Genomic DNA, 14,402 nt, shown 5'->3' with positions numbered 1-14,402 from the left:
CCCCCAACCCATAACAATGACTGTCATTTACAGTGTAGTGTTCAGTCATGGGTCACTGGTTGGGATGGGAAAACCCCCAACCCATAACAATGACTGTCATTTACAGTGTACTGTGTTCAGTCATGGGTCACTGGTTGGGATGGGAAAACCCCCAACCCATAACAATGACTGTCATTTACAGTGTACTGTGTTCAGTCATGGGTCACTGGTTGGGAGGGGAAAAACCCCAACCCATAACAATGAATGTCATTTACAGTGTACTGTGTTCAGTCATGAGTCACTGGCTGGGATGGGAAAACCCCCAACCCATAACAATGACTGTCACTTACAGTGTACTGTGTTCAGTCATGGGTCACTGGTTGGGATTGGAAAAACAAGAAAAAACAGTCCATTGGGAGCAATTAATCCTGCAAACCATCACACTGAGCGTTCTACTATTGAGCTACATCCTACCACGTATAATTGTCAAAATGTAATGGTCTTACACAACAGTTTACCGTGACAAAAAAGTTACAAGTTTGTTTCTTTAATGACATCACTAGAGCGCATTCATTTATTAATCATCAGCTTTTGGATGTCAAACATTTTGTAATTTTGACATATAGTCTTAAAAGAGAAACCCACTACATTTTTCCATTTGTAGCAAGGTATCTTTTATATGCACCATCCCACAGACAGAACAGCACATACGATACTCTCTGATATACCAGTCACAGTACACTGGCTGGAATGAAACATAGCCCAATGGGTCCAATGATGAAGATCGATCAAAGTCAGACTGCGCAGCAAGCTAGCGCTTTATCACAGGGCTAAATGTCACCAACTACCTTGACAAGGTCCTGTTTTAGACCAGGAATATCAGTAGTAAACACTGCACGCATCGCCGAAAAGGATGGAAGGACTCCGAACGTGGGCAGCACGCAGAACTCGTCAGAACCTTCGTAGAGAAACTTGAGGTAATTCTCCTCTCTTGTTGACATGCCGACTGAAACAAACAAACTTCGTAACTTTATTTATTCACAAATATTATTTATTAAAACAGACAAAACATTTTACCATTATGTCACCTGATTGATTACAAGTGGAGAGTATGTTGAGGCCAAGGTCTTATAGCAATCATTAAAGTATAGTTTATATTATTTAATCACTTAGAATAGATCATCTGCGCTAACTTAGCTTGAACTTACTAACTATTGTACTGCTTCATGTCACTGTTACATAACATTTCATATTAGTGGCTAATCTGTGTTACAAAAATGGATTATTATCCATTTTAAGAGGGGCCGGATGTAGCCCAGTGGTACAGCGTTCGCTCGATGCGCAGTTGGTGTGGGATCGATCCCAATCGGTGGGCCCATTTTGGGCTATTTCTCGTTCCAGCCAGTGTACCACAACTGATATATCAAAGGCCATGGTATGTACTACCCTGTCTGTGGAATAGTGGATATAAAAGATCCCTTTCTGCTAATCAGAAAGAGTAGCTCATGAAGTGGAGACAGCGGGTTTCCTCTCTCAATATCTGTGTGGTATTTAACCATGTCTGACGCCATATAACAATAAATAAAATATGTTGAGTGCATCGTTAAATAAAACATTTCCTTCCTTCCTTCAACATGAGTCTTTCTTTCTTTCTTTCCATTTTAAGACTCAGAAAATTGCTATAGACTTGTATGCTGTTTGAGGGCAGCTGACAATAACCATTAGCATACATACAAGTTTTATTACAACTGTAGTTGCATTTGTATTTTACATTAATAAATGAAAAAAAAGTTTGTTTTGTTTAACAACACCACTAGAGCATACTGATTTATTAATCATCAGCTATTGGATGTCAATAATTCAGATAATGTCGTATAGTCTTAGAAAGGAAACCTGCCACATTTATCCATTAGCAGCAAGAGATCCTTTATATGCACCATGCCACAAACAGGATAGCACATACCACATCGTTTAGTACATCAGTCATGGTGCTCTGACTACAACTAGAAATAGTCCAATGGGCCCACAGATGGGGATCGACCCTAGACCAATCACGCATCAGGTGAGTGCTTTACCATTGGGCTATGCCCCGCCCCTGCATTAGTAATGAGGTGAGATTCTGAGTTTATTAAAGGGAGAGTAAACTCAAACACGAGCCATATGTGTTGAAAAGATGCATACCCATACTGACACTTTTAGAAATGAAAAATGCATAGTCTGATTTATTCGTGGTTTGGTTTGTTCACAATACGTTTTACAAGCAGTATAAGTACGCCAATTATTATACATACATTTTTATAAAGTATTTTAAGAGCAAGACATTTTATTTTTAATGGTCATTTGTAAAATAATTTTAAATATAAAATTATATCTCGACTCAAAAAAAAATATTGCATTTTTACCATGCCATGTTAATGTGCTGGGTCAGGGATACTTGGGCAATGTGTCCCCCAGGATTTGAGTTCAATCAGAGAGTTGGCAAAATAATTTGGGGGCGAGAATGCTAGGTATTTTGTTTTTGTTTTTAAAAGTCAATTGTATTTAGATGCATTCTGGCGTACATAATAGATGGGTGTTACCGTGAGAGGTACACACAGAAATCTAAAAGAAAGATACATGTCAAGACATACTTCTGTAATGTTTATTACTGCTTTGATGATGTCAAGTCTTTGATGAGAAGTATATATATATATTTTTTTAAGTACGGATTACTCAATATAAGCACAAATACATAATATATAGGCCTACTATTGATTAATTAACTCAACACAAGTAACATAAAAAGCTATCACTGATTGAAAAAAAAAGATAAGCAATCACAAGTACATAATATATAATAGTGAATTATTCAACTAGTTATTATTTTTTATTTATTTTTTGCTTCTACTAAAAGTGAAAAAAATAATCTGCAAAGATTTATTTAAAAAAAGAAGAAAGAAAAGTGCAAAGCAGTTTGCGTACATTGTACATGTAGTTCAGGAATTGCGGGTGATTTTTTCCCAATAAAAACTTATGGAAATTAGCGATGTTGAATCATTTTTAAATTAATATGATGGAAATTGGGTGCCATTTTATAATTCTTGAAGTTAACAATTGTTTACTTTTTTTTTCAATTTTGACCAGTGGGACGAAACATACTTAAAATGTTTATTCTCTCGTCAGATTAATCAATGGGATCTTACGGTCCCGACAAGAAATTTGCGGGTTCTGTGCAGGATCCGAATGGCACCTATCGTCCATGCAAACATGTTCGGTTTTAGGAAATCGAATGCTGTGATTGGCCGAAATACTTTACAGGTCATCGGGATTACCAGCAATGTGCGGGAACATTTATACATGTACCATTAACCCCCCCCCCCCCCCCCCGAAATGAACCGTGGTTCACAAATTGGGAAACGGTGCACCAAACTGTGGGCCTAAAACTGCGGTTTTCGGTAACATCCAATAATCTTCCCATCCCTCTGCTAACTGGGGGCAGCCATTTTGTTTCTTTTTTGTGGCATCCGGTACAAAAGTTTGGGGCAAAGTGACGTCAGCTCCGACCATGCACAGTAGAAACAAACACTCTAATTGACGACAAGGTGCTTCACTTTCATCAACCTGACTTGTAAAACAACATAAATGACTTGATAGTATAATAAACTATTTAACTAAATATATTTTTTTGTGTCTAGACAGGTAATTAGTTACAGTTTCTTGGTTACTTTTCAAATACACACCTGCCAATCAGGAATCACAGGTACAGGTCATGGAAAGAAAAGACAAATTAACAAAGAAAACACTCCAATTACCATTTTAGTACGTGGGTTATTGCATGGACAAAACATGATACAGTTATTTCGACACTTTGACAATGGTGGTTTACTTTGTATTGGAAAATAATATATACTTATTGCTGGTTTACTGTGATGGATATTATTACAGAACATTGCAATGCATCCGCAAAAATCAGCTAGCTTGTTTTTTCAGTTCTAAGACTAATTCCTGACGTGACACGTTAAGTATTACATAACCACCTTGCTTAAGCATTCCTTTAAAACTGCAGTTACATACTTACAATCATCATGATAATGGGGTTTTTGCATGCTCTATATTAACTGGGTTTTTTGTTTGTTTTTTAAACAAAAAATCACTTACTTCCCAGAGCGTACAGTATCACATCCCTTTCATTGTACGTGAACATTGACGGACTGATCTTATACGACTTGACAAGTTCCTGCAAGAAAAAACATAAATCAGTTCATCTGATTATTTCTAGAGTATTTGAACATTGCTGGTGTCATAGTGTTAGTGAAGACAATAACAAGACTTTCTTCCACAGGTTCATTTATTTAATGATGATCATATGAAAAACCAGACATCTTGTTCTAGTTCGCACTAAAACGCACATGTGAAAATACGTATTGTTATCTTTGCCTTTGCAGTCATGGATTGAAAGATGTTGTTCATATAAAAACAGAATAAAGAATGAGATCAGGTGTGGTTAATTTGGCAGGAACAGGTGGAAAAATACCCAGCATGTGCTAATATCCTAAGCATCACTAATTACACGTGCCACAGAAAACACAAGAAACCAATATCCAATCTAAACCAACCAACCGATAACATTACTCTCACTATTAAAGGGACATACCCTAGGTTTTGAACCCTAAGACATATTTTTGACTATTAGAGCTGACCGGCCTCGGTGGCGTCGTGGCAGGCCACCGGTCTACAGGCTGGTAGGTACTGGGTTCGGATCCCAGTCGAGGCATGGGATTTTTAATCGAGATACCGACTCCAAACCCTGAGTGAGTGCTCCGCAAGGCTCAATGGGTAGGTGTAAACCACTTGCACCGACCAGTGATCCATAACTGGTTCAACAAAGGCCATGGTTTGTGCTATCCTGCCTGTGGGAAGCGCAAATAAAAGATCCCTTGCTGCCTGTCGTAAAAAGAGTAGCCTATGTGGCGACAGCGGGTTTCCTCTAAAAACAGTGTCAGAATGACCATATGTTTGACGTCCAATAGCCGATGATAAGATAAAAAATCAATGTGCTCTAGCGGCGTCGTTAAATAAAACAAACTTTACTATTAGAGCCGGGTTTTTTATAACAGAAATCATACTTTACTCAGATTTTATTGTTTATATTCTCCATGTCCGTACATTCGAAGTGTTTTGGGTCATCCTGGTGTTTTTAATATAAGAAAATGCATTTCTCATATTTGTAAAAACGCACATGCGTCTGAGAAGTAACAGTTATGGAGTTGAGTTTTAGTCTATTTTTAGAGGGTATTTCACCATTTCAAAGTCACAGACTCATATTTTACCCAATTGAAACTTTATCCAAATGTGTTAGAGGTTTGTAGATTAACTAAACTTAGTGTGCATTTTCATGGGCCGAAACTAGGGTCTGTCCCTTTAATATATAAACTGTAACAAGGTAAGTGACGATAACTATAAACGATTAATACCCTAAATATCTAATAAATAATATATTTAATGACCAAACTACACTTGGTTACAACACTATACTGTACAATGTTTATGAGACTGATCTGGTAGCTATATAATTATCCTTGCCCTTGCTTTAAAAAAAATTTCTCAAACTCATTTTACAAACACTGAAATATATATTTACAAAATGTACACACTTACGGGATCCATGCGGTCAGATGAGCTGTTTGATGACGTAGAATTAGTTCTGACGGTTCGACCAGAATCAATCTCCTTCACCAAGTTCATCATTAACACAGATGACTCTGTAACACAACAACACTAGTCTGTAACGTAACAACACTAGTCTGTAACATAACAACACTAGTCTGTAACATAACAACAGTTGTCTGTAACATAACACTTGTTTGTAAAACACTAGTCTGTAATACAACACTTGTCTGTAACACAACACTAGTGTGTGACACAACACTAGTCTGTGCCACAACACTAGTCTGTAACACAACAACATTAGTCTGTAACACAACAACATTAGTCTGTAACACAACACCTGTAACACAACACTAGCCTGTAACTCTACAACACTACTTTGTAACACAACACTAGTATGTAATAAAACACTAGTCTGTAACACAACACTAGTCTGTAACACTACAATACCAGTTTGCAAAACACTAGTCTGTAACACTTCAACACTATAGTGCTGTTGGAAATAGAATACAAATTATTTTCTTTGATTATTTCTTACATATTAACAGACAAGTAAATATTTTGTAAATATCTATTTAATTAAAGTCTACCTAATTTAGCATTTACTTGTTTTGGCTCTCATTGATGTACAAGGTGGTATTTACTCTTGAAATTAAAAGAAATATGTCAGTAAACAGGTGATTTGTGCACTTTATTGGAACAGACTATAACAAAGTTTGGTCAACATATGTCAATTTCATTGCTGTTACAATATGTGAGGGTCCATTTCTGATAATGGTTTACCCCTATTCCTCTCCAAAACTAAATATTTGTAGACATTTATAAGCAACTTTTGAGCAAAACTGTCAAGAACCATTTCGAGTTTGTGATCTATTTTCTGGTATTAAAGGTGCTATCTCAAAGTTGCAAAATGACAGCTATTGCAAATCATGTTTTTATTAAATTTTGCTTTAACATTTAAAGACTACACCTTTAACTATATGCCCATAAATGATTATAGGAAATGATTTTATCTACTAGTAGAAAATAAATTTTTATTGGAGAATCTTTATCACAAACAGATGCTCACATATAACTTCTGATATAGCACCTTTAAGTGATTGGTAGATTGTGTAAATTTCTACTGTATTTATATTGAATTTATATTCACTAAATATGCTGGACAAAATTAATAATTTATCTTGCAGTTTTAAATTAAAAGTTTGTTTAAGGGTAAATGAAATTGACACATATCCATCAAAATATGTTATAGTCTGTTCCAATAAAGGTCACAAATCTCTTGTTTACTGACATCTTTATTTTAATTTCAAGAGTAAACACCACCTTGTACATCAATGAGAGCCCAAACAAATAAATGCTAAATTAGGCAGAGTATCATTAAATAGGTATTTACAAAATATTTACTTGTCAGTTCAATATGAAAGAAATAATTGACGAAAATCATTTTTATTCTATTTCTGACACTACTTTAGTCTGTAACACTAAAACACTAGTCTGTAACACTACAACACTAGTCTGTAATACAACACTAGTCTGTAAAACACTAGCCTGTAACTCTTGAAACCCAGTCTGTAACACAACACTAGTCTGAAACACAACACTAGTCTGTAACACTACAACACTAGTTGTAACACTACAACACTAGTCTGTAACACTTCAACACTAGTCTGCAATACATTAGTAACCTGCTTTCACACATGGTGTCCAATTGTTAAGCACACACATAATATAAATGGTATCTTATGGGAACTTGTTTAGTATTCTTTATATATCACCTCCAACACATCTCATACCTTGAACTGTCGATGGATTATCACTCTCTGTAAAGTCTGTAATCTTGTCCCAGTTATCTCGGACTAAACAATACAAGAAACAGAAAAAAATTAGTAAACAAGAATTAATACAGGCATTGGTTTAGGCAGTCATGTAGAGGAGGGTGAGCGATTGCGGTCACTAGCATTTACGTAAAGATAAATGTAATATAAAAGAAGACAATGGTACCAGTCAAATAATTCATGAGTTCTTGACCTTGTAAACATACAAGTGTTTTTGTCAAATGTGTATTCAAGTTGTGTGGGATCATTGTATATCATCAAACAAATACTTTTTTTCTACACAGCCTTAATTTTGTTTTACTGATGATCATTTCCAAACCAGGAGTTATTTCTGGTTGAAACATCAAGTAAATTTCTATTTGAAATTATAACTAATTAAATACACATCTTCATAGCTTCAACAGGTACAACTACGACTTGCTCTGGGATGAACTGGGCATAGCCATATGGTAAAGCACTCCCTTGATGCGTGGTCGGTTTGGGATCGATCCCCGTCAGTGGACCCATCAGGCTATTTCTCATTCCAACCAGTGCACCACGACTGGTATACCAAAGGTCGTAGCATGTACTATCCTGTCTGTGGGATGATGCATATAAAAGAACCCTTACTACTAACAAAAACAAATGTAGCGGGTCTCCTCTCTAATACTATATGTCAAAATTACCAAATGTTTGACATCCAATAGCCAATGATTAATAAATCAATGTGCTCTAGTGGTGTCGTTAAACAAAACAAATTCTCTTTGTTCTGGGATATACTGTTTGTGAGCAATGAAGGAAGGAAAATGTTTTATTTAATGATGCACTCAACACATTTTATTTACGGTTATATGGCATCAGACATATGGTTACGGACCACACAGATATTAAGAGAGGGAACCCACTGTTGCCACTTCATGGGCTACTCTTTTCGATTAGCAGCAAGGGATATTTTATATGCATTATCCCACAGACAGGAAAGTACATACCATGGCCTTTGTTACACCAGTTGTGGAGCACCGCCTGAAACAAGAAATTTAGCCCAGTGGGCCCACCGACGTGGATTGATCCTAGGTCAATCACACATCAGACGAGCGCTGTACCACTGAGCTACATCCTGCCCTTGTTACGGTGAATGAGAACACTTAACACAGAGCTAAATCCAGAAGTTGATGTCACTGTTATTAATAGAAAAGTAACAGCAGTATTTTGCTCTCGACTCTGTTGAGACTAAAATAATCAGCCCTTGAAATATGCGATGGCAATCAGTGCCGTTACAAAATTTATATGCAGAGGGTTTTTTTATATTTAGAATTGGGTATTTATTTTTTGTTATCTATATTGAATTGCCGTTGCATGATGATTTGAAGTTTCAGAGCTGAATATTGTAATAACTCGAATAAACTACACTTCACGTTACAAACCGTTCTCTGGCGTCATCGCTTGTCCTTGTCTTCTGACGATGGCTCCTTTTGTTCTCTCCCATCTCACTGAAAATATAAACAGTATATATTGTTATCAGACAATCAGTGGAATATCTGTTCCAAGTGAAAATTTATGAGTGGTGGAAATAAACTATAGCTTCATTAATTAATTTAATTTTTCTTCACCAAGATATGAATGCAAAAACAAACCCACCTGTTGTAAAGTGTATAATAAGAAATCACTTTCTGTCGTGGTTGTCTAATATTTATATAATTTGTAGACCAATGCAGTCAACACTTTTAAGAACATAACCAAAAATATGATACATGTATACATGTATAAAACAAATTTACAATTATAGTACCATTTCGAACCAAGAATAAGCGTAGGCTACCCACAATGTGTATTTTAGCAAAACCATAAAAATTTAAGCCCATCAAAATAAATGATTTCACAATAGATGTAAAGATGATTTTATTCCTTGAACTTACACTTTGCAATCCATCCCGCGCCCACTTCATAGAGAGACCCTGTCTCCTGGCAGCTTTTGTCACACAGGAAGAGAACCAAGGGCATCACGTAGTCTGGCTTCAAGGCGCCAATTATATCTGAGAAAAATTCACATCCATTGGAACAGCAATTCTAGAATAGTCAACTGATAAACAGAAAAAGACTTCGCTGTTTAAGGGGAGCTATCACTCACCCTCCCTCCCCATCACTCACCTGAGACTAGTTATCTTTAGCTCCCCTTAGCATCTGAGTTTATATGATATCAATTGAATATTAAATGTATCTTAAATGGCTTTCAATAATCAAAGTTAGAGAAGTAATTAATCACTCCTCAATTTTTTCATGTTGATGTCTGAAGAAGGAAGAAATGTTTTGGACTGGGCTGGATTGATGGATTGGATTGGATTGGTGGATGGATTGGACAGATGGATTTAATAGATGAATGAATTGGACAGATGGATTGTATAGATGGATTGATTGGAGATATGGATTGATGGATTGGATAGATGGATGGACGGATTGGATTGGATGAATGGGATGGATGGATGGATGGGATGGATGGGATGGATGGATGGATGGATGAACGATGGATGATAAATATGATAGATGGATTAGATGGAATGGACAGACAATGGATGATAGATGATGGATGGATGAGATGGGATGGCATGGATGGAGGCAGTCAGGGGTGAATGAATGAATAAATAAACAGAAGGATGTACAAATGGATGGACAGACAAATGTTTATAGGCATCCTGTTAAAGAATGTTCACACTCACCAGGGGGCATCACTGTCTCTGTAAGTCTGGATCCAGCCATAGGAGCTATCGTGTTGCACAATATGTTGTTTTTCTCTCCTTCAACTGCCAGTGTGTTGCTCAATCCAAGAATGCCCAGTTTGGCTGTCAAACAAAGACAAAAGGCAAAATAAAATACAACATTGTAGCGGTGTTGCTCTTGTAAATACGAAGGAGGAGAAAGATATGTTTTATTTAACGATGCACTCAACACAATTTATTTATGGTTATATGATGTCAGACATATGGTTAAGGACCACACAGATATTGAGAGATGAAACCTGCTGTTGCCACTTCCTGGGCTACTCTTTTTGATTAGCAACAAGGGATCTTTTATATGCACCATCCTACAGACAGGATAGCACATACTACGGTTTTGAAATAGCGAGAAATAGCCCAACGGGGATTGATCCAGTGTTCACCATAAAAGGCCAGACATTCAGTCGCAAATCATTGCCACTCTGTGCAGCCTTCAGTAGTCCAAAAGTCAGAAAAACACCATTAGTGAACTGTTTGATGCAATTTCATCATGCCACGCCTCAGTGAAAATGACAGATGGCGAGTCATAGGGATGCTTAAATCTGGGACCTCGCAGCGTGACATCGCACATCAATTCAACGTCTACAGAAACACCATATGGCACTTATGGCAACGATATCAACAAAACAACCAGGTCGACCACCCATGACAACCCCTCGCCAAGACACATGGATCCGAACCACACATCTGTGAAACAGGCCGTACCATCCCTTTCTCCAGCATTTAGTGGCCTCAATGAGATGACGGTGCCAGGCCTGTATCAATGCTCAAGGTGGACACACTCACTACTGACTGTGAACTTCGCTCTCGACCCCCTCTAGTGATGTGGCTCATTTGCATATGGCAGCAAGGTTACTGCCCGAGGGTAAAATGGGTAAGGCATCATAACCAAATTTTTCACAGATTTTTTTTAAATTGACCTTTTAACAAAATTAATTACTATTATCATTATTTTCTTAACCCTAACCCATTTTCTTTCTGGGGGAGACCCTCATACGCCCTATCGCATTCAGCACATATTGTAAAAATTCAATTGCATAGTGCCATACCAAAAAACTGGGCAGGTACGCCATTTTCATGGAGTATTACTCGTTTCCATACCTTCGGACATTTCTCTTTCCATGTTATAATGTTTCATACATGGCAGTAAAAACTTATCATCAATTATCTTCATCTTTTGTGTGTCACAATAACTTTTGCCTTTCAGTATAAATATATTTCAATTTGCATTAATAGAACGAAATGGAATTATAGTATTTTTTTCTCTTAACAAGTCCAAAGAAAAAATGCATATTACCGGTATTAGGCCTATTGGTCAGGTATGTTGGTGCAAAAACAACCACTCACAATACCCAAGTTATAATTTTATTTTCTTCTGTGTCTACGTAATTGATCAGTTTTGTGATTTTAGATGGGAAATTCTACTTAATCAAGGGTTTTACAGAATTATTTACAGTAATAAAACAGGACGGCTGATAATGTCCATTACCATTTTAGGGGTGGCAGATTATCCCACAATACCCTGTGATGTTTTAAAAAAAACCCAGCACATATTTTTGTTTGTGTTCAGACAACGGTAATTAATTACTATGACTATTTACCTTCCAAATATACACCTGTCAATTGGGAATCACAGGTACAGGCCACAGAAAGAATAGACCAGTTAACTAAGAAAAACACTCTGTTTATCATTTCAGGACATATGCATGGACAAAACATGATACATAGTCCATGAGCCCGGACTCAAAAATTGGCAAATTGGTACCACCTGGGGGGACAAATGCTCATAGTGATTTTTTTCAAGATCTACATCCCGATGGATAGCATTGCAGGACCAGTGGCGTAGCGTGGGTTGCCAGCACCCAGGGCAAGTATTGTCTCCCCTAACCAATGAACCGTTAGCACTTCCAGAGTCCCTTCCACCAGTCCAGAATTTTGCACCTGGGGCAACCACCCGTGTGGTCCCCCCGCGCTACGCCACTGTGCAGGACTCACAGCTGTCTGTGTGTATCCATCTTCATAAATCAAGGCTAATATTCATTCCTCGTATTCAGCCTTGATACATGTCGTCAAGAAATAGAGGGCGCTAGTAGTGGATATCAGTAATCTTGACGACATGTATCAAGGCTGAATACGAGGAGCGAATATTAGCCTTGATTTATGAAGATGGTATGTATCTACCAGTTCTGTGACCCTATCCCCATTTCCACAACAGTTATATTTTTAAAGAATTGCTAAAGAGTGACTATATTAAAAGCATTGTAAAATAATTGTCAGGGCATTTAGGAATATAAAACTTGGATGATTGGGAGTTAATGGATTGGAGAATTCAGATATGTTACCAATATTGAAATCCTTTGAGGATTAGGGTCTCATATAACACTTTTTCTGTAATGTTACAAAATACAATTCACAGAGTTTTATTTTTCAGTAGAAATTTAACATAAAGTTTAGGTTCAGCACCTAAAATATTCTTTTTAAAGGTTTTAATTACAACAGAAGTTCATTTGGACATCCAGTTATTAGTTGCATCCTATATATAAAGTTTACTTGGAAGTGTTTCTATATAATGACCCTTTTCATGACCCTACCCACCTTCCTCAAAAGCAATATTTCAAAGGAATTGTTAACAGGATAACTAATAGAAACATTACAAAATATTTATTAAGATGTGCATGGCAAACAAAAAGGGTAAATAAAGTTGATGGGATATAAATCTGAAGAATAGAAACAATAGTGACATCATTTGAAGGTTAAGGTTTCACATAACACTTTTATTTGACATTAGGTAATGCAAGTTTCGCCATTTTACAACAGTATTTCAAGTTGAAGTTTAGGTTTACACCTTTTCGGGGCTTTATTGTAAGCCTACCTGAATGTTTGTTGGACTCCCACGCATTATTTACATCTTCCATAGCTATTTGCTGATTAACATGAGGATCATACTGGTTTTTTTTCAAAAAATATTTGAATACAATTTTATTATTTTCTAATATAAACCTAGATATGATACAACAAAGTAACATAGCGCTGACATTGACACGGTCTTCTGTTCACCGAGACCTGGGCAAAAGTTTCCGTTACAGTACCATAACTAATATAAACCCAGTAAAAGTCCCTGTCAAATTAAAATGTACTTTTATTACATATTACTGTTACCTGCTGGTGGTAATAAAATTTGAGCCGTCACACGCGAAAATCTACAACTTAACATGACGTCTTCTTGTTAAGAAACCGAGTAAACGCAGCTCAAAGTTTGACGTCACATGTAAATGCGGAAGTAAAAGTTGACTTGCTATTTGTTTTGAAGAATCCATAAGGTCGACGACTGTCACTTTTCGGACCCTTCGTACACAATAAATAAAGCATATCCAACAGTAATTTTTTAATGTGATATATTTGACAAAAGGTACTTTTTATTTCTTTCATCTTTAAAACTTAAAATTAATATTTTGTCCAGAATTATGAAAAATACAAAAAATACCGACCTATAAACAACGTTGTCGGTTTGTTATAGAAATTTGACAGGGGTCAAGGTTAATACACTAGTTTTTATTTTAATGTGGCGAAGCATTGTAATAATATAGCTAATTTTAAATTTGAATGACGTCAGTGTTACGTCGTCAATTTGCACCTCCTTACAATAACCATAGACTGGGTATATGACGTTTCCGTTTTAAGAATGCTGGAAAAATTCCAATGCAAAATTGCTATTGAATTTGTTTTTTGTTTAACATTACTAATGCACCTGAATGTGTTTGAAGAAAACCTTGTGATTAAAAACTTGTACCTTTTACGAAATACGAAATTCAAGTGAAATTACGGCAGGATATGCTATATTTATTGTGTAGGAAGCAAAAACAAGGGTGCGAAAAGTGACTGTCGTCGATGGCATCTTCTTCAAATATAGCCTACATAATATTCTCGCTGGGTAAAAATTAAAGGAGGTCGACTGCGTGACCCCACGCACCCTACCCCCAACAAAACAAACAAGAAGAGAGGAAAAACAAAACATACGAGAAAAAGAAGAAAAGGGGGGGGGGGGGGGGGAGAGAGTAGAACATGAGTAAGACTTTGCGAAAAGACCTACGCTTATTTTAATATTAATATTTTGATAAAAATTTCAAGATTTAAATAATAAAGATTTTTGTTTTTTAAATATGATTCTCTAACTTGGGATAACATTTCTGTG

At 36.5% G+C, this 14,402-nt stretch overlaps 1 protein-coding gene across 4 annotated transcripts in view; it reads right to left on the bottom strand.

Moving 5' to 3' along the window:
* The window catches only part of LOC121385566 (peroxisomal multifunctional enzyme type 2-like), a 48,723-nt gene that overhangs the window by 14,280 nt on the left and 20,041 nt on the right, over positions 1-14,402 (bottom strand). For 3 of the 4 annotated variants that reach the window (XM_041516294.1, XM_041516320.1, XM_041516303.1), the window contains 7 exons: positions 10,154-10,276; positions 9,356-9,472; positions 8,864-8,929; positions 7,419-7,481; positions 5,617-5,720; positions 4,117-4,195; positions 828-985 (listed from right to left, as the gene is read on the bottom strand). In XM_041516294.1, the coding sequence (XP_041372228.1) occupies positions 828-985; positions 4,117-4,195; positions 5,617-5,720; positions 7,419-7,481; positions 8,864-8,929; positions 9,356-9,472; positions 10,154-10,276 (710 nt within the window). Of the gene's footprint in view, positions 1-827; positions 986-4,116; positions 4,196-5,616; positions 5,721-7,418; positions 7,482-8,863; positions 8,930-9,355; positions 9,473-10,153; positions 10,277-13,369; positions 13,469-14,402 lie in introns of those variants that run through there. The other variant, XM_041516311.1, reaches the window with a different exon arrangement.

Source organism: Gigantopelta aegis, chromosome 2, assembly GCF_016097555.1.
Source record: "Gigantopelta aegis isolate Gae_Host chromosome 2, Gae_host_genome, whole genome shotgun sequence".
Classification (NCBI taxonomy): domain Eukaryota; kingdom Metazoa; phylum Mollusca; class Gastropoda; order Neomphalida; family Peltospiridae; genus Gigantopelta; species Gigantopelta aegis.
The sequence above is the reverse complement of the archived record's forward strand: the minus strand, read 5'-3'. Positions and strand labels throughout refer to the sequence as shown.